This window comes from Cibotium barometz, chromosome 16 (assembly GCF_041138505.1).
Source record: "Cibotium barometz isolate CiBa-2024 chromosome 16, ASM4113850v1, whole genome shotgun sequence".
Taxonomy (NCBI): Eukaryota; Viridiplantae; Streptophyta; class Polypodiopsida; order Cyatheales; family Cibotiaceae; genus Cibotium; species Cibotium barometz.
In genome coordinates, this window is record NC_141061.1 from 55,776,743 (window position 1) to 55,796,279 (window position 19,537).

General features: G+C 45.5%; 1 protein-coding gene across 3 annotated transcripts; it reads left to right on the forward strand.

Annotated features, from left to right (window-relative positions):
* Positions 1-208: 208 nt before the first annotated feature.
* On the forward strand, positions 209-16,269 carry LOC147630762 (chloroplast envelope quinone oxidoreductase homolog). Of its 3 annotated transcripts, none has more exons than XM_086810745.1 (5): positions 209-395; positions 2,577-2,718; positions 2,876-2,967; positions 14,258-14,479; positions 15,661-16,269. In XM_086810745.1, exons 1-5 carry the CDS (start codon positions 327-329, stop codon positions 16,132-16,134), a joined length of 999 nt encoding a protein of 332 aa, XP_086666871.1. In that variant the 5' UTR covers positions 209-326; the 3' UTR covers positions 16,135-16,269. The 3 variants fall into 3 exon arrangements, with proteins under 3 accessions (XP_086666871.1, XP_086666873.1, XP_086666872.1); XM_086810747.1 differs by having other exon boundaries at positions 2,876-2,943; XM_086810746.1 differs by lacking the exon at positions 209-395 and adding an exon at positions 1,467-2,159.
* The last annotated feature ends 3,268 nt before the right edge of the window (positions 16,270-19,537 follow it).

Below are 19,537 nucleotides of genomic sequence, written 5' to 3' on the forward strand. Positions count from 1 at the left end.
AGTCATATACATCCAGGTTCTATTTTTTTCCTAGAGTTTATGACCTTACTCCATCTTTAATTTTTTCGTGAAAAATTAAAGCACCACCAACAAAAAATTAATTAATAGTCAAAGAGTGAATAAGCACCACCAACAAAAAAAAATAAAATAATGAATAGTCAAAGAGTGAATAAGCACCACCAACATTTATAAACATATAACAGTCTCCTTCGATTATTTCTTGTCGAACGTTCCAATGTTACAGGAGTGGAAGCATCATCGGGGCCTTCGTCATTGTCCACGGCTTTTCTGAGCTCGTCTCTCTCTCTCTCTCTCTCTCTCTCTCCATGCCCAACAGCACCACCATGCGAGCCCTTCAATACAGTCGTTTCGGTGGGGGCGCGGACGCGCTAAAGGTAAGCTTCAATGCATGTACTCCATCCATGGCAAACCCTCATGTGCATAATTTTTGGAGTGGAAGAGATAGCTCAGCACACAAGCCTTGCTGGAAGAGGACTTGAGATTTCCCGTAGTATATATGAGGCTGACATTGTGACTCTCTGATCAATACCTCAACGGCTCATTTGGAGAGAATATGTCACATGCATCAGGCCTTTGATGCATGTACTGTGACTTCTGAGGCCCTGTGCATGGTCGATTAGGTGTGAGACAGGTCATTGTGGGAGCTAATTAATAAAGGGACAAGCTCACTGAGTGATGGTGAGATCATGGGATTGATGCCCGTTTGTGATGGAAGCATTAGTGCCCGTCTGTGAGTTGGTCTTTGAGAATTGAAGAGCAGCAGAAAATGGAAGGGAGACAACCAGATTTTGGTAAAAATTCAGCATAGTCAAAAGTGCTGCAGCTCCTCAAAGGCGTTTATATCCCTTTAATATTATAGGGTTCCGTTTGCTCTGCACAAGCACATAAAGAAATTCTGTAGAGTAATTTAACAAAAGCTACATCTCGGCAAATTCGGCGAAAGCACAGTAGTTTACTCTGAATCATCTAAGACGGCAATTAAAACCTGAAACCCTCCCAAAATTCCTCCACTTAATACATAGGCGCTTCATCCCAGTGGCCAGAATGCCACCCCCCCCCCCCACCTCTCTTGCAAAGCATTTGTTGTGCTAATATAGGAATGGAAGTACAAACTGGCTCAAATCAGAATAGTGGGTGATCCTCCTCTTCTACATTCAATTTCAGTCTCTGAGGCATTTTGGATTCTCCTATAGGGTTTTTTCCTTATACGACACAGCTCACAGCTGAGTGTTTAAAGAGGGGAGCAGAAGCAAGAGTTTTCAGATGTCTAGGTCAACAAGACAAGGCCTGGCCACTTGATGTTTTCCTATATTTATTTGTGGCAACAGCCATGAGCTACTTTTGGAGAGCAGGTAATGTTGGCATTCCAGGTCTCTTTCTTCCCATCAAAAGAGATGTGAAACTCATTTATAAGTGTGTGGATGAGACCACAACTCTTTTCCTGTGCTTCGTGCACCCAGCTCACTCTCAACAAAAGATTTGGGAGTTCTTCCTTCCCTAGGGCACCCTTCAACTATTCCGTGATATGCCACCCAACTAGAGAATGCTTCTCATGATGGAGTGCTGCAACACTTGGCCATATGCTATCCCTCAGGTTTTCTCATCCTCACAATCAATTGTGGTACCCATTGTGGCCTCCACTTTGGGTTCTTTGCCCCTTGATGAACTAGCCAAGTTGATGAAGGAGCTGAAGGACATTTGGAGATCCCAACAAGAGCAGTTAGTGCTAGCTAATATCATGTAGGGAATAGAAGAGCCCTCCATCTATGTAAGGAGTTTACTTTATTGGAGCTTTGTTGGAGTGAATTTGGCATCTAGAATGGCTACGGTGAATAAGCTGCTCCGTGCCACAGCTTGGTATGTAGCTTCTTGCTTGTACTTTTCATGATTATGTGTAGGGCTACTTATGAGATTGATTTGCAACTTATCTTAGGTGAGAGCTTGATAGTTCTCATGATTTGGGCATGTGTTGCATGGAAGACTGGCATGCTACCCAAGCACAAGGTTTGGGGATTATTGATCTGATATACAAAGTAGAGCTCCATGAAAGAAGAACTTCCTTATAGGCTTATGCAATGCACTCCTGGAAAGCATGGGGAGTGGGAACCCCACTTGAGCTGGACTTTCAGCGAGGCCTGGTATGCGTCATTTTTCCAAGCACTCACGGGTTGATATACAACTCTTGTATTTTCTGTTTTCCTTAATAAATGCTTTTTTGTTTGGAAAAGAAATAGAAAAACAGCTGTAACTCAAAGACAACAAGTATATGATGCTTGCGTGATGGTCTTTTGCGTATGCATTCCACGTAAGGATCATTCAACACTTGCTTAAGCAGAGCACCTCTTTAAAGGTTGCCTCTAGAGTCGCATATGATCACATGTTCGCTGGATTTAAGAAAATAAGCTGCAAACAAGGTTTTTTTTGTTTTTTCTGAATATCACTCTAGAGTCTACATAGGCTTCCAGCTTTTGAATTTGGGGCTGTTTGATGCTGGTTACACTTTTAATGTGCTTCTTGCCGTACGTAAACCACTAACTTAAGTGTACACCTTGCAGCTTGTTGAGGTTCCTATTCCCAGACCCAAGAAGAATGGACTGCTCATAAAAGTCGAAGCTTCAAGTGTAAATCCTGTAGATTGGAAGATTCAAAAGGGGATGTTGAGACCTTTCTCTCCAGGAAGCTTTCCTTATATACCAGGTAAGTTGAAGACTCTTGGATATTTTTTTGGGCTTGTTATGTCGTGGTAATTGAGAATTGCCACCAACTTTAAATGCTTTGTTTCTTAACTCTAGCTGGTCTTCGACAATGCCAAAGTTGTCTGTCTTAGGAAGCCGCTGGCTGCTTCTTGACATAGGTTGCGACATTGCCGGGGAGGTGGTTGAAGTTGGACATGGTGTGAAGGACTTTTTTGTAGGAGACAAGGTTGTGAGCTGGCTTTTTATCAGAGTAAGACTAACTTTTGAAGCTTCATTTACCTGCTATTGAGCAGTAAGTATTGAATTTGAGGAAAGTTTGACAAATAACGTATGTACCAGGTGGAGAATATATACTGTGCATCAGAGATGGTAGCGAAATGTTAGTAGTCATCTCCTGTCTGTATATTACACCAGGGCCTCTGTTGTGGGTGTGCCCGCCCGTTTTTGGTGTTTCCCCATTTTTCCTCACTCTCCATGTATTTTTCCCATTTTTCCTGAGGTGTGGAGGGTTGTCGGCTGATTCCTGATGCTGGTCAACTGTTGATCTGCTACCCGATTCCTTCTGGTGACCAAGCCGACTGCTGGCACTTGGCCGAACAGGGCTTTTTTGGTCGTGTGCACACCTGGTGCTGGTCGTGAGCAGTGGCTGCTGTCGGCCTGTTTTAGACTGGCCGACCAGAAGCCTGGGGCCATATAAAATGGTCCCTTGCCCCCCCACACTCTTAGTTGGGTATTGTTGTACCGGATCTTGTATATAGTGTAGAGTTCACACAGCCTCACTCTCTCATCTGCGTTTTCTCTTCCATACACACTTCAGCGTTTTTCCTGCTGGAGGTTCTCTTGCGTTTGCTCATCTTCATGTTGGTGTCTTGCTACGCTGCGCTCTCAGCAGTTTGTCTCATATCCGCTACGTATTCTGACATGGTATCAGAGCCCCAGGTGGCTTGAAGGTTGGAGACAATTGGAGAGCTTGCGGGACTTTCTTGAAGACCTTGGAGCTTACGGGAGATTTGAAGAGCTTGCGGGAGTGCTGGTTTTTTGGTGCTGATTGGAGATCTCTTGGGCTGTTCGGGACTTGGAGATTGCGTAGAAGGCGGCCATCACCATTGGACAGCCAGCTCGCATATTAGTTGCAGCCTCTTCTTCATCTTTTTTCCCACCGACCCTCCCTTCACAAGACCAAAGTAACCACCCCGATGGCAAACTTGCTTGAGATGGCTGAGAAGCACGTGAAGATCCCTACTCTCCCCACGTTCCCCGTGGATCGATAGTTGGACAGGACCAACTACGGCATATGGAAGGTAATGATGGAGTCTCATGACTTGGCTGATTTCATTATTATTGGTGTTCCATGGCCGGAGTTGGAGGACAGGGAGTTGTTACCCTCTACTCGGAAAGAACGGGAGGCTCAGGCACAGTTGTGGGATCGTGTTAATGCTCGTGTGTGTTCTTTTATCTTCCTTAATTGCACACCACAGGTGATCAACCATATAAAACATATGACTCTAGCAAGAGGGATTTGGCAGCATTTGGCTTCTCTGTATAACAGGGTATTACCCATGAAGTTGATCTCCTTGGAAGTTCAGATGCGGGTGATGGATCCTGCAAAGTCGTCGACGATGCGGGAGCACATCAACAAGTTGCGCAGGAGGTTCTTTAGGCTGGGAAGGAGATATCTTTAGAGGACATGGCACTTTGCTGTCTCATTTGACCTCTCAGTACTCAGCATTTTACTCCTCTTTGAGCACCAGTGGCACCATCACATGGGAGGAGCCTGTCCCTATGGTCTTGGACCAGGAAGAGCGTTTTTCGAACCCTCCATAGGGCGGCGGTTTTGAAGCCTTGACTGGCCAGCGGTCGTAAGGCCGCAGTAAGGGCAAAGGGAAGTCTTCACAGGAGAAGTCTTCCGAGCAAGAGCCCGACGTGGATTGTCACGCTTTGAAGGCAAAGAGAATCTGTAACAATTGTGGCGAGAAAGGCCATTATTGGAGAAAATGTCCTAAGCGGCTCACCGAGAAGGGTGATGATTCCTCAATAGTAACCGTGAAGACTCTAGCTTTTGTGTACTTGGAGATAATGGACACCAGCGTTTCATCTTCTTCGAGCAGGGAGGCGGTTGGACTCACCGCTAGGGACACTCGGGACTGGATTCTAGACAGTGGTGCCTCCAGGCACATGACTCCTTTCCGAGAGTTATTACAGGATCTTCGGAGGCAGGCTGGTCATATCCTGATCGGTGATGAGTCCACTATACCTATTCACAGTGAGGGCAAGTTAAAGATCGTTCCCGATTGCAGAGGGGGGAAGCATTCCTCCCAGGTTCTTTTTGTCCCAACTCTTGGTTTTCATCTGTTGTCAGTGCATGAGGTTTGCAAGACTAGTGCACGGGTGGAGTCCGAGGAGCATTTTGTTGCTCTTCGGGACAAAGCAACAAGCTTGGTTGTATGGGAAGGCGGAGTGGAGAATGGGATTTACAAACTTTTAGCACTCTCTCTTACAGGTTCTCATTTAGGTGATGGGTGGCAGTTTCGTCCTGACCACTTGAATGTGGATACGCTGCAAGAGGCTTTTCGAGACCAGATGGTGGATGGCTTGCTAGATGTTGGCAGCAGTAGGTAGGAACATTCCAGTTCTTGCGTTCGTTAGTCAGAGGAGCCTTTACAGGTGAACTATGCTTTGATGTCTCATATCAGTCGGGACGAAGAGCCTCTTGCAATTGAACTATGCTCTGATGTCTCGTATCAGTCGGGACGAAGAGCCTCCTGTAGTTGAGGACGCTCTTTCTTAGGGGACTTGTAGGAAAGCCAAGCAAGTAGCAGATGGTGACTTGCAGGTGGAGGCGAATGTTGTGTAGCCTCCAGGCTTTGAGGTTCCGGGTTCAGAGGGGGTAATTTACAGGTTCCGGAAGGCCTTGTGTGGTTTTCAGCAAGTTCTAGAACTAGGCAGACCAAAGTTAAAGTTGATGATCCTTGTGAGCCGGTTGATGCCTCTTTGTTTCGGAAGCGGTTTGGTTGCTGCACACCAGATTGGACTTGAGCTTCCCGGTGGGACTGTTGAGCTCATTTCTGTGGACGCCTTTGAAGACTCGTTGGGATGCAAGATTGCAGATCTTGCGGTTTCTGCAGCGTATGAAGGATCTTGGACTCTGCTGTGATCCTAGAGGGGGAATGACGGATGGAGTCAGACTCCGTGGTTGGAGTGACTCAGATTGGGGAGGAGATCGAGACACGAGGAGATTTACATCAGGCTATTGTTTTACCCTCGGCTCAAGAGCTGTTTCATGGAGCAGCAAGAGGCAGCCGACTATTGCCTTCTTGTAATATGCGGAAGCTTCGGAGAAGAATCGGTAACTTCAATACTCAGAATTCAGCACTCTTTTCGCGATGGAAATTAACGCACAAACTGCAAGGAGAAGTGCAGAAAATAGAGAGAGAGAGAGGGAGAGGTGGAGAGGACACAGTATTGGGTCCCAATTACCCTCTATAGGCCCCCCACCACGGATGGTGTATTTGCTTTATTAGAATGATGAGAAATCTGAAAGAAAATACAGCAATCTTGGACCTTTTCTTGGCTGGGAATACCCTGCCCTTGACCTGAATCCTTCACCCCTTTGCTTAGCACCCTCTTGGCTTTGTCTAGCCTCTTATGCTTGAGCTCTTGGTGGAGAATGAGATGATTGAATGGGATTATGGACACTTCTATTTATACTACCCACACAGGAGCAGTCGGCCAGCATAGAACCAGGCGGCCAGCATTTAATGTCCCACGATTGTGAATATTCAGCAATAAATGCTGAATAAAATCCCATAAAATGCTGCGTTTTTCCCTACAGGCTGAGAAGGTGAAGCGCCTGAATTCCAATGGCTGGGCAAGGCCTTTGTCCACAATCCAAGGGCTGGGCAGCCTGTATGGGCTGCCCCATATCTGCCCTACAGCCATGTAAAGGCTGTAATCTCCTGGAATTTGCCTTATTCTTGCCTTAGGGCTGTCCTACAGCCCCTCCATGGCTGGTGGGTTCAGCTTGGGCCTTCCTGGCCCTCATGGGGGTGGTTCCACACCATTCCCATGCCCACACTAAGATCCGGGGTAGCCCTATGGGCTGGCCCCTTGTCCTAAACACTAACTACTCAGTGATCTGGCATCTGGTACCATACCAGATACACAGAATCATTGACATCATTCTAGAGGGAGACTCACAACGCGGACTGGCACTGTTTCATGTGCAGGATAGTGCACACCTGACCTTGGACTCCTGTGCAGGACAATGCACACCTGACCTCGGACAACTGAGATGGATCCCTGGCTGACTCGTCCCGGACTGGGCTCACATGGGACCAGTTCACCATCCGAGGTCCTGCACCTTCTGTACAGAAATGTCTACGTGGCATCCAAGTGCGGGATGCACGTGACATCCCCTTCTGCTTAACTTAACGGAAGCTGCATAGCCTCCAAATAATGGCGTCATGGGCATCATGGAGAAGAGCTTTCCTGAACGACTTCATGACACATAGTCGGCCTTTGTAGAAAAGCCAACCATCGCGTATCAAAAAATGGCATGGTCCTGTGGCATCCAATGCTTGTTCCCACTGTGTACCGAATTCCTCGGAATCCGCATACGTGTGCTTCATGTCCTCTAGTCCTGTACCAACAAGATCAAGTCTAGTGGTCTGAATCGTAGAAACTTGTCCCTTTCTGCTCAAAGCATCGGCCACTGGATTGGCCTTTCCTGGAAGGTACTGAATCATACCACCGCATTGCTGGAATATCTGACCTGAGCGGTGTTGTCGATCACTCCACTGTGCACTTGGCATCGTCTGAATCCAGCGTAATGCCTGATGGTTAGTGCGAACCTCGAAGTCACGGCCATACAGGAAATGTTTCCAATGTTTCAAGGCCTGTATCACTGCTAGGAGTTCACGATCATAGACTGAATAGTTCTTCTCGGCGGGCAGTAACTTATGAGACATGTAAGCTAATGGATGACCATTTTGTTGTAATACACCTCCAATTGCGATGTTACTCGCATCGGTGATCACCTGAAATGGGTCGTCCCACGAGGCAAGTGCTAAACAAGGTGCTTCTGATAAAGCCACCTTGAGGTTCTGGAATGCCTCCAACGCTCATGGAGTCATTCGAATCTTTTGCCTTCTTGTTTTCACCCCCTTTAGTAGATCGGTGAGATCTGCCGAGAGGTCAGAAAACTTGTCGATGTGGGTGGAATATGCCTAGCATATACCCACAAATGATCTAATGCCATAGGCTGTGTGAGGTACTTCCCAGTTGACAATCTCGACCACTTTAGCCGGATCAAGTCGAATGCCTTCAGCACTAATTATATATCCCAAGTAATGCACCTGGAGCAAATAAAATTCTGACTTCTTTTCATTGACATAGAGCTCGTTGCTTTCCAGCAACTTAAGGACTTTCTCCACATCAATGTCATGCTGTTCAACCGTAGCTGAAAATACCAGTATGTCGTCCAAAAATATGAACACCACTATCCAATCAAATCCCGGAAAACACGCATCATCATGCGGTTAAATGTAGCTGGGGCGTTCGTCAAGCCAAATGGCATGACCACAAATTCATAGTGGGCTCGTTCCGTACGGAAGGCTGTCTTGGAGATGTCCCCTTCCACAATCCATACCTGGTGGTACCCACTCTTTAAATCTAGTTTTGAGAACACCTTTGCTCCATTCAGCCTCTCGAGAATATAGTCAATTCGAGGCATCGGGAATCTACTCTTGATAGTCAGCTTGTTGAGTGCACGATACTCCCCATCTTTCTTCTTGACAAACAAGATCGGTGCTGCAAATGGCGACATGCTGGGGCGGATGAAGCTAGCTTGCAACAATTCTTGGAGTTGGCAGTCCAACTCCGATTCCATTGCCTTAGAAAGGCGATACGGAAACTTGCTCGGGGGTTCCGAGCCTGGGAGGAGGTCAATCTTGTGGTCCTCCGGGCTGGACGGGGGAAGCTGGGGAGGGAGGCTGTCCCGAAGAAAAATCTTCTGGAACTTTTCATGGAGAACCGAGTACTTCTCGGAAGCACTGGCCACCGTCTGGGCTGTCTGGATGTAAATCATCGCACACTGTGCGCCTTTCCTGACTGCTCTCTTAGCCTGCAAAGTGGCTTATGAGCGAAAAGTTCAGAATTCCAGGCTCGCACTTAATGGTCACTGGGGTGTTTGACACATTCCGATTGATCTAGAATGTGTGCTTGTCCCACTTGACATCAGGAAGAAACTTGTGAAACCACTGAATACCCAAAATTATGTCTGCTCCTACAAGAGGGGCAACCATAAAGTCACGCACAAACTCTATGCCCTGAATCACTAACTTAGCACCTAGAGCTTCATACTTGACGCTCGTTGTCATGCCTGTGCTAAAACCCTCAACCTGTTTGTCCACTGAAGTCAGCTTGAAACGGGCACGCCTAGCGGCCTGTTCTGTGACCACATCCTCCGTGCTGCCGCTGTCAAACAAGACAACGACCCTCTGGCCACCTATGTAGCCAAAGGACTTGATCAATTCGTTGCGCTCATACTCCTGGTCATGGGCGCCCTTCTGCTTATCTTCGAGCTCCCGGCTAATAATTGCTCCAACTGAAGCACCGGGGTTTGAAGAACTAGGGGTAGCCGCTGGGGTCTGTGTGGGAGCTGAGCTCACCACGAAAGCTGTGGAGGCGGCGGCGGGGCGGGCTTTGGAGGCTTCTTCGGACAATCCCGAGAAGTATGTCCTTTTGTATGACAAAAGAAACATCTACCCTCCTCCTTGTACTGAGAAAGCTCCTCAGCACTCAACTTGCCACCTGTCTTGCCTGCCGCCGCTTTCTGGTCTGGAGTAAGCTTTGACATATTGTTATAGTTCTTGGAGCCAGAGGCTCCCGGGCTCTGTCCTGGGGAAGACTCCGTCTGGTTCTGGCTTTTGCCCCCAGAAGCGTTAGCCCTGGGAGAAGCCGGCTGGGAAGTCTTGGGCTTGCCACCATTATGTTTCATTTCTGCACTCTGCGCAAGCGAGAGTGCGTCCTCAAAGGTGGCTAGCCTAAACATACGCACCTCCCATTGGATTTGCGTGTCCAAGCCATACAAAAACTGCCCTTTCTTGTCCGTATATCAGATAAGCCTAATTGCAAACATAAAGTCAAAATTTTATTGGCAAACTGAAGGATTGGTTGCGTATTCTGACGCGCTCCCCTGAACTCGTCTTTGAGTCGCTCAAGGTAGTGGGGCGGTAGAAACCGTTGCTTAAGGTCGCGGACAAACTCGTCCCACACATCAGCTGCCATACTTGCTCTGGTGTGGGCATGAGCCCACTGAGTCCACCAAGGAATGGCCTCACCTTCCAAGTACCAACTGGCTAAGATCACTCTGTATCTGCTTGGCTGCGGCTGTGACCCTGTGAGAGGGTTCCTGTGTCGAGGATCTGGTATCTGGGATACGGAAGGAGAGGGAGGAGGAGATGGAAAACGCGACGCTGGAGAGCGGGTACACTCCTCTAGAGCCAAGATCTGCGCCTTCTGCTCATCCAACTTGGTTGTCTGTTCTGTGATTGCTCGCATCATCTGTTGGAACATGTCTCTGACATTCAAGCCTGGTGCCCTAGCTGGGCTGCCTGGTGCACTCTGGTCCCATGGTTCTTGGTCTCTCTCGTCGTCGAAGCTCGCCATAGCAGGAAAATGCACTTCCTTTCCGGAACGCAATGTGACCATCCACTATCTGTGTGGGAGACGTCCGGAGGCTAAAAACCAACCGTCCTTCGAGGGACAGGAGTCACTCCGAAAGGGGCAGTTCACCGGCGTCTAAAAACCAACCACACGAGCGAGAAAAAATTCTGGTTCCTTTGCTGAATCTTTGTACTTGAAGTAGGCTCTGATACCACTGTAATATGTGGAAGCTTCGGAGAAGAATCGGTAACTTTAATACTCAGAATTCAGCACTCTTTTCGCGATGGAAATTAACGCACAAACTGAAAGGAGAAGTGCAGAAAATAGAGAGAGAGAAAGAAAGAAAGAAAGAAAGAAAGATATATTAACGTCCTGTCGAGGCCAAAGCTGACCTATAGGACAGATCAGAATACATCTTTGGTTACAATCCACTTCGGGGTATCGGTTAAAGAAAAGTGCATGTGGGATCAAAAAGAAACTAACTTCAAAGCTCTCATGACTCATGAGAGTTACATGTTACAATGGTAAAATCACCATGTGCTTAATGTGATTAGATATGTATAAGTATCAAGTTCATGTCCTTCAAAAGGAGGGTGGACCTTTAAAATCTTTGATGATAGCTTTTCCTCCTCTATAGACCGCCCACTTCCCTTGTTTCCTTGCTTCTCTGACTTTGGCCAGTTCCCCCGCTCTATTCTTTAGTTGTAGTGGGGTCAACTCATCAGAAATCCACACCGAGGTACCTTGCAATGATTTAGTCTGCTTCATTACCTTGATCTTATCAATCATATCATAGTATCGAACCCTAGCCTGTTTCCCTTTAATTTGAATGTCAGTTGGGTCACCAAGGTCTATAAAAGGTACCACTTTAGTGAGTCGTTCCTTTATGATATCTACATCCAAGATGTATCCCTCTAGCTGTTCATCTGTGTTGGTACCTACTGACCAATCTTCTGGTAAGCCCCCAATTCGAACAAAAGTTTCCAGGCTTTTGACCCTTTCATTTTCTTTCAGGACTGACAGTACTTCACTGACAAAGTTCTCTGATTTTACCTGAGGTTTTGTGCTTTCTTGTTGTGTTTCCTGTATTTTTTGGGTTGCTTCTTGGGCTGCTTCCTGAATCTCCTGCTTGTTCTTGATGTCCTGCAATTGAGCTTCGAGGCCAGCAATCCTTGTTTCTTGACTGGCAATCTTTGTTTCCTTGTGTGTCAGCTCAGTTTTGAGGGTGGAGACCTCCTGCTGCAATTTCTTCAGTTCTCCCATGATGAAGATCTCCCATGAGAGAGAGAGGGAGAGGTGGAGAGGACACAGTATTGGGTCCAATTACCCTCTGTAGGGCCCCCACCACGGATGGGGTATTTGCTTTATTAGAATGATGAGAAATCTGAAAGAAAATACAGCAATCTTGGACCTTTTCTTGGCTGGGAATACCCTGCCCTTGACCTGAATCCTTCACCCCTTTGCTTAGCACCCTCTTGGCTTTGTCTAGCCTCTTATGCTTGAGCTCTTGGTGGAGAATGAGATGATTGAATGGGATTATGGACACTTCTATTTATACTACCCACACAGGAGCAGTCGGCCAGCATAGAACCAGGCGGCCAGCATTTAATGTCCCACGATTGTGAATATTCAGCAATAAATGCTGAATAAAATCCCATAAAATGCTGTGTTTTTCCCTACAGGCTGAGAAGGTGAAGCGCCTGAATTCCAATGGCTGGGCAAGGCCTTTGTCCACAATCCAAGGGCTGGGCAGCCTGTATGGGCTGCCCCATACCTGCCCTACAGCCATGTTAAGGCTGTAATCTCCTGGAATTTGCCTTATTCTTGCCTTAGGGCTGTCCTACAGCCCCTCCATGGCTGGTGGGTTCAGCTTGGGCCTTCCTGGCCCTCATGGGGGTGGTTCCACACCATTCCCATGCCCACACTAAGATCCGGGGTAGCCCTATGGGCTGGCCCCTTGTCCTAAACACTAACTACTCTCAGTGATCTGGCATCCGGTACCATACCAGATACACAGAATCACTGACATTATTCTAGAGGGAGACTCACAACGCGGACTGGCACTGTTTCATGTGCAGGACATTGCACACCTGACCTTGGATTCCTGTGCAGGACAATGCACACCTGACCTCGGACAACTGAGATGGATCCCTGGCTGACTCGTCCCGGACTGGGCTCACATGGGACCAGTTCACCATCCCAGGTCCTGCATCTTCTGTACAGAAATGTCTACGTGGCATCCAAGTGCGGTATGCACGTGACACTTGTTGTCTATAGAGGCAGAGTACCAGGATGCTTGTGGTGCTACTTGCGAGATGGTGCGGTTGCAGAGGTTACTTGGCGAGATTGGGTTTCCACAAGAGGAACCCACGGTCATCCAGAGTCGCTTTGTTCGTGAGAAGTTTTTTGCTGATGACATCTTGCTAGAGTTTTGTTCGACGGACTATGCTGCGGACCTCTTCACGAAGTCACTACCTTAGGCTATGATCTGGCGGCACTCCAGCTCCTTGGGGTTGGTTCCACATCCAGGAGCTGAGAGGGGGTGTTAGGAGTCATCTCCTGTCTGTATATCACACCAGAGCCTCTGTTGTGGGTGTGCACGCCTGTTTTTGGTGTTTCCCCATTTTTCCTCACTCTCCATGTATTTTTCCCATTTTTCCTGAGGTGTGGAGGGTTGTCGGCTGATTCCTGATGCTGGCCGACTGTTGATCTGCTACCTGACTCCTTCTGGTGACCAGGCCGACTACTGGCGCTTGGATGACCAGGGCTTTTCTGGTCGTGTGCACACCTGGTGCTGGTTGCGAGCAGTGGCTGCTGTCGGCCTGTTTTAGACTGGCCGACCAGCAGCCTGGGGCCATATAAAACGGCCCCTTGCCCCCCCCACACTCTTAGTTGGGTATTGTTGTACCGGATCTTGTATATAGTGCAGAGTTCACACAGCCTCACTCTCTCATCTGCGTTTTCTCTTCCATACAGTTCAGTGTTTTTCCTGCTGGAGGTTCTCTTGCGTTTGCTCATCTTCATGTTGGTGTCTTGCTACGCTGTGCTCTCAGCAGTTTGTCTCATATCCGCTGCGTTTTCCGACAGAAATGACACTATATATTGCATATGATATTTGTAGCATCCAAGAACAAGCACTAGGGAAGAGTATGGTTTTACAACATGTAAATAGTGGTCCCAGCAAAGTGTTTTACATGTAAATAGTGGTCCCAGCAAAGTGTATCTTGCGAAGTTAGTAAAGCGTAGCTGTCCACAGCCCCAAAGCTTGCCTACACCCCATCCCGTCGTCAATATGGTTGTTGCTACTAGTGCCTCGTACTGCGGGTACTGATGGATGGATGTCTATAGCATTGATTGACTTACATCTAAAAAGCATGAGATATCCGGTACTTCGTTACACACATTACCAATGGATTACAAGTTCGGTGCCGGATGGGCACAACCGGACGGTGTGGGGTTTGCACAACTAGACTGACCACCGTTGGTGGTACACCGGGACTCATCCTTGAACAAGTGTTCACAATGAAAATGCATGGTGCTGAGCCTTACGTTCTTGTGCTTGTCTGTACAGTCATGTCCTTGTGGCATCCAAGTGCAGGATGCACGTGACACAATGTCACTAAGGATTTAACCTTCTCATGAAAGAGTTCAGAGAGAGATTTTAGAACTTCAAGCCTCAAAGCTACATGATAATCTAGATCTTTTTGTTCTACTTAAGTAACACGGGGTAGGCTTTGAGCATGAGGATATGCTTAGGTACTGAGAATGAATGCAAACAGGTGGAATCCTTTTTATGAAGGATGATGCTATATTGAGAAACACATTTAGCAAGCTGGTTTTCTAAGTCCCTTCTTTTTTTTTTTTTGGTATGGTAGGGAGGAGGTGCCTTTGCTGAGTATGCGTTAGCTTCCGTGAAGTACACTACAAAAAGGCCTCTAGAGGTTTCTGCTGTACATGGCGCTTGCCTTCCAATTGCTGGCCTTACTGCTTTACAAGCAGTTCGTGACTATGTTGGTCTGAAGCTTGATGGAACGTATATCAATTTTAACCTTCTTGTTACAGGTGCCTCAGGTGGCGTTGGCCATTATGCTGTGCAGGTACTCACACATTTACACTTAACATATTGAAAGTAGTCGTGTTCATGCATCCCTTTATTTGCTGTCTAGTAAGAGTGGCTGTTATGCTTAGTTTAGGAGAATATCCAAGAGCTGTTTTATGGATTTCATTGTATTGCTTGCCTTTTTTGTATATATTAAAGGTTCATATTATTAGCTTGCTCTTGTCCGTCTTCAAGGCCTTGCAACTGGCTTCCCATGCAATCTTTGGCAGCTTTACTGAGGCCCCATGTTGGAGCTTGATTATTTATTCAATCAGTCTTTGCATTCCGAGGACCTCGATGCGTAGGCTACCTAACTCAAGGACCAGGATTGAGGAGGGTCGTTGTTTGGTTATGAAGGTAGTTGTGAGAAGTTTTCTCCGACTCCTTTCAACATTCTCCCAATCACAGATTCAATATCCAGTTACTTCATTAGAGGCCAGGTTTTGATCTCAGCCTTGATTACACATGTTCTCAAATGCTAAATTTGCAGGTTCTTTGGCCTCTATGCTAGCACCCTACTTGGCTGCCATTTAGGACTTGAAGGTACTATGCCCATATATTTGAAAGTGTCCACCACTTCCACTGGATGATTTCAATAGAGTACACTGGGAAAAGGCCCTTTCAAGTTTTTGACCAACATTACTTTTTCTTATGCAACCTCAATGGTCAAATAGGTGAGCAAAGTAAGAACCCTCATCCACCACAAGTTGTTGGAACCAAGCCTATCTGACAGAGTGAGAAATACCTCTAGAAATTGTGGTAATCGTGCTCTGGTGTATGCTTAGGCTGGGCAAACAAGAATTGTATGTTCCTGGGCCCTCTTGATCTGTGCAAGACATCTAGTAGATGGAATTATATATATTGCAGCTTCATGGTTTTCAGAGTTGCAAACCACGTTTTCAATCATGCCCGTCAATGATGGATTCATCCTGACATGAGCAATTTATTTTTACTGGTCTTTAGTGGAAGAGAGAGAGAGAAACGACATGAAATGAAAATATATTATCGTCCACAGGAGACCAAAAAATGGCCTATGGGGGCACGGGGCCTTTGGCGGCAACCAAAGCTGTATACAACTAGTCTCTGTCCACGAGGGAGGGGAACAATGTGAAAAGAGAGAGAGAGAGAGAGAGAGAGAGAGAGAGAGAGAGAGAGAGAGAGGTGTCTTTTGCTCTCCAGATTGCAAAGCTTTGTGGTGCGCATGTCACTGCAACTTGTGGAGCCCGCAATTTGGAGTTGGTCAAGAGTTTGGGAGCAGATGAAGTACTCGACTATAAGACTCAAGCGGGAGCAGATCTGACAAGCCCTTCTGCGCGCAAATATGATGCTGTAGTCCATTGTGCAGTTGGGATCCCATGGTCCAAATTTCAACAAAACTTGGCACCCACTGGCTATGTAGTCGATGTCACTCCAAGCTTCAAGACCATAACCCAAAGTATAGTTAAAAGGATGACATTTTCAAAGCAAAAGCTTGGGCTGATGTTTATGATCCCTAGAAGGGAAGACTTGAAGCTATTGGTGGATCTTCTGAGAGAAGGCAAGATTAGATCTGTGGTGGACTCGGAACATACTTTGTCAAATTCCAAAGAAGCTTGGTCCAAGAGTATCGAAGGGCATGCAACAGGAAAGATCGTCATAACATATGAAGAATAGATCTTTTAAAAGAAGGGCCAAGTTTTTGCAACCTTCTGTGAAATGCTAAACATGGCTGGTTTTGGAGTGTTTCAGTGCATACAACACTTTTTCTTGTCACGTTTTGAGACCTGAATGATTTTAAAATATGGTTCAAAACCGAATACTCTTATCTGAAAGAATTATGACTTTATGAATCTCTTTTTTTTTCTTTTTCTTTTTTCAACTGGCCTTAGCCCCAAGATCCTCCTGTAGGTAGTGATTTTCCACTGCCCACAGGTGCACGCCCATAGACTCTTAATTATCCGCTCATAGGTGATGCCTGCCGAGGAAGCACCAAGGGGGGGTGATAGCTCGAGTGGTGAAGGTGTTTGAACCCAAGACCTCTTGGTCCTAGGCAAACACCTTCACCACTTGAGCTATCACCTCATTGGCGAGTGTATGAATCTTTGGCAATGCAAGATGAGCAATTCATTACTGAATTGCAAATTTGAGTGATTGACCTCAATGTGCCATAATGATTTCCCAACAAGGACTAAAATGCAGCACAAATATAATCGCGATTCATGAGGTGTCGAGGTTTCAACTTATAAATCGTTGTTAGAGAAGGAAGTGAGGTAACCACTCTAGGACAAGAGCCCCAACCAATGTACTATGATTGGACTCTTAACAAAATTACTCATTGTCTCATATCATGATGTGGGGCTGTGGTTCATATTAAAGAAAGATGGAGTGCCTTAATAATCCACCTTTCTATTTACAGAAGTGCGTGCCACACATGATCTTGCGTTTGTGGAAGAAATACAACCTTAAGTAATTGGGAGAAATAGAATCCCTATGAAGATTTTGTACGATGGTTTTTTCTAAATCCACCTTCCATTGTATGTGACACTTTTCACGCCTTGTCTACTCAGTACCATCTCTCTTGTCTGTACCCTCTGTGTGTGTGCGCGCACGCCGGACATTACTCCCAAGTTCGTCGGCCCTTCACTTAACAACTACAATCTCCGTTCACCTACGGCAATATATTAACTACTATAAGCAACAATAATCTATAATCTTTTATCAATGATGTTAAGAATGGTGGGATCTATGCACCTCAATCATTTCAATAAGGCCTAATCATTTGTGAATGGAATCAAAATGTTGGATAGGATATTATTATCGATATTTTAATTATTCATTATTGAAAACTTCAATTTCAAAAAATTATTGAGAATATTAAACTTTTATTTTTCATTTTACTGAATAATAGTGTTAGGACACCTTTTTTCCAATTGTATGTGGGACTTGTTCAAATGTTGCAACCACTCGGCATAGTGTCGTTGGGAAGCTAACATCCAAGTAAAAACGCGGAGAGCTTGAAAATAAGATAAACAAAAAGTAAACATATAGTAGAGAAATCACAATGCCTTCGGGCATTGAGACCAGCAAACCAGCTAGAGATGAATTCGACTCTAATCTCGAGCAAGGGATCAAGGCACGAGGCCAGGGTAGGACTAGAAGTCCCCACCTACTAAAAGTTCTTTGTAAGAACAAAGTTGCATAGATGTAAGAGACGATAATGCCACCAACACAAGATTGAGTAATTTCTAGTGGATTTTGTTTTTTTGTTGTTAACCTAGGTTAAATTAACTTTAACTCTAACACGTCCCCTTAAAGACTAATTTCAATGGAGTGCTAGAAAATTACAAGTATCATTATGCTTGATTCTAGGAACTGGCTTAGTAAGAAAGTCGACCCACGTTTAATGGGGTATACTGCAAGTGCATGTGGCCACTCTCTATCAAATCTTGTATGAAGTGATAATGGAGATCTATGTGTTTGGAACTAGTATCATGCACATGACTGATTGTTGGAGCAGAGATGAAAAAGGACTAGTTTGGCACTTCAAGTAGGCATTGGATCCACACTCTTCTTTGGCAGCTACCACTAAGGCCACCATATATTTTGTCTCCGTTGAGGAGAGAGCCATGGAGTGTTTCTTATTGCTTTGCTAGGATACTACACCATCAAAGAGCATGTAAATATGCTTGGTGGTAAATCTGTGGGTATCCATGTCATTGCCCCAATGCCAACCATGCAAGATGAGGTAGCGGAGAAGTCGCTTGAAGGCATTCCAATGAGGAGCTCTAGGATTTTGCATGAAACTTGTTTGTTATCTTGCAATAAAACAGAAATCAGGCCGAGCACAGGTTACTAGGCAACAAATGTTGAGAAATATGGTGCCATGGAGCACAAGGAAGTTAGGGAGTGAGTGTAAGGCTAGCAAATAGCCACATGAGCAAGTATGAAATATCCCACATGAGCCAACAAAGCTAAGTTGTACTCACCTCATATAAAAGGGGTCATTTTCAAGCAAGCTCTCAAGTCTTTCTACGAGTACAACTCTCAATCTTGTAGCCTAATTAAATTGGAGTCTAAGCTTTATTAGTGTTAATCCTTGATCATTATTATTAGACTTACGTTTCATCCACGTTAGTTTAATGTTTTGCATTATCACATTTGCTCACTATTCCATAGCTATCTTGCTTGAGATACTCATGATTTTTAACTTAGTATCAAAGCATGGCTCATAGCTCTTGTTAGTTCTCTTAGTTTCCATAACACAAATCTTAGCATTATTATCACTAATCACCTAGCATTATTATCACTAATCACCTCATTAAGAGTATTTATCTATAACCTTATCCACTAAGCTTCACTAGTTGCAGAGCTCATTGCTCCTCAACCACTCCACCATTGCCCTCCAAACTTTAGGAGGCTCTTTCTCAACATTATTATGACTAATCACCTCATTATAACCTTATGCACTAAGCTTCACTAGTTTTAAAGCTCATTGCTCCTGAACCACTCCACCTTGCACTCCAAACTTTAGGAGGCTCTTTCTTAGGTGTAGGTGCCAATCTTCACGAAGCCATTTTGAAAAATTCATCGTCTCTACAGCTCGAATTTGTGCAAATCTTAGCATGCAAATCTTAGCAGCAGATGTTGTAGAGCTTGGTACTCATGGCACACTTCACATTAGGCCAATAACTTTTAGCCAAGGCTAGTGTATATCCTAAACAACATCTTCACAAAAGGGCTTGATCTTTAGAGCATTAGACACATAGAATCATGCTTATCAATAGTCACTGTTTTTAGCCAAATTTCACCCTTTCTTGAGGTCCTTGCTAGAGATTTCCTTCTTGAAGCGTTGCCACCAACCAAGGGATATATTCTCAAGGTAAAAGCCCTATCTAATTTGTCTTTAATTTAGTCAATTTAAGCCTCCAACTTTTAGTCTGCTTAATCACTATCTTAAGATCAAATTAGCATCATTAAGACACCATGAAGTTAAAATTGAGCTAAGTAAGCTATAAAATTGAGAAGTATGGATACTATTTAGCCTTGGAAACTTGAATCTCATTTCTCTCTCTTATTG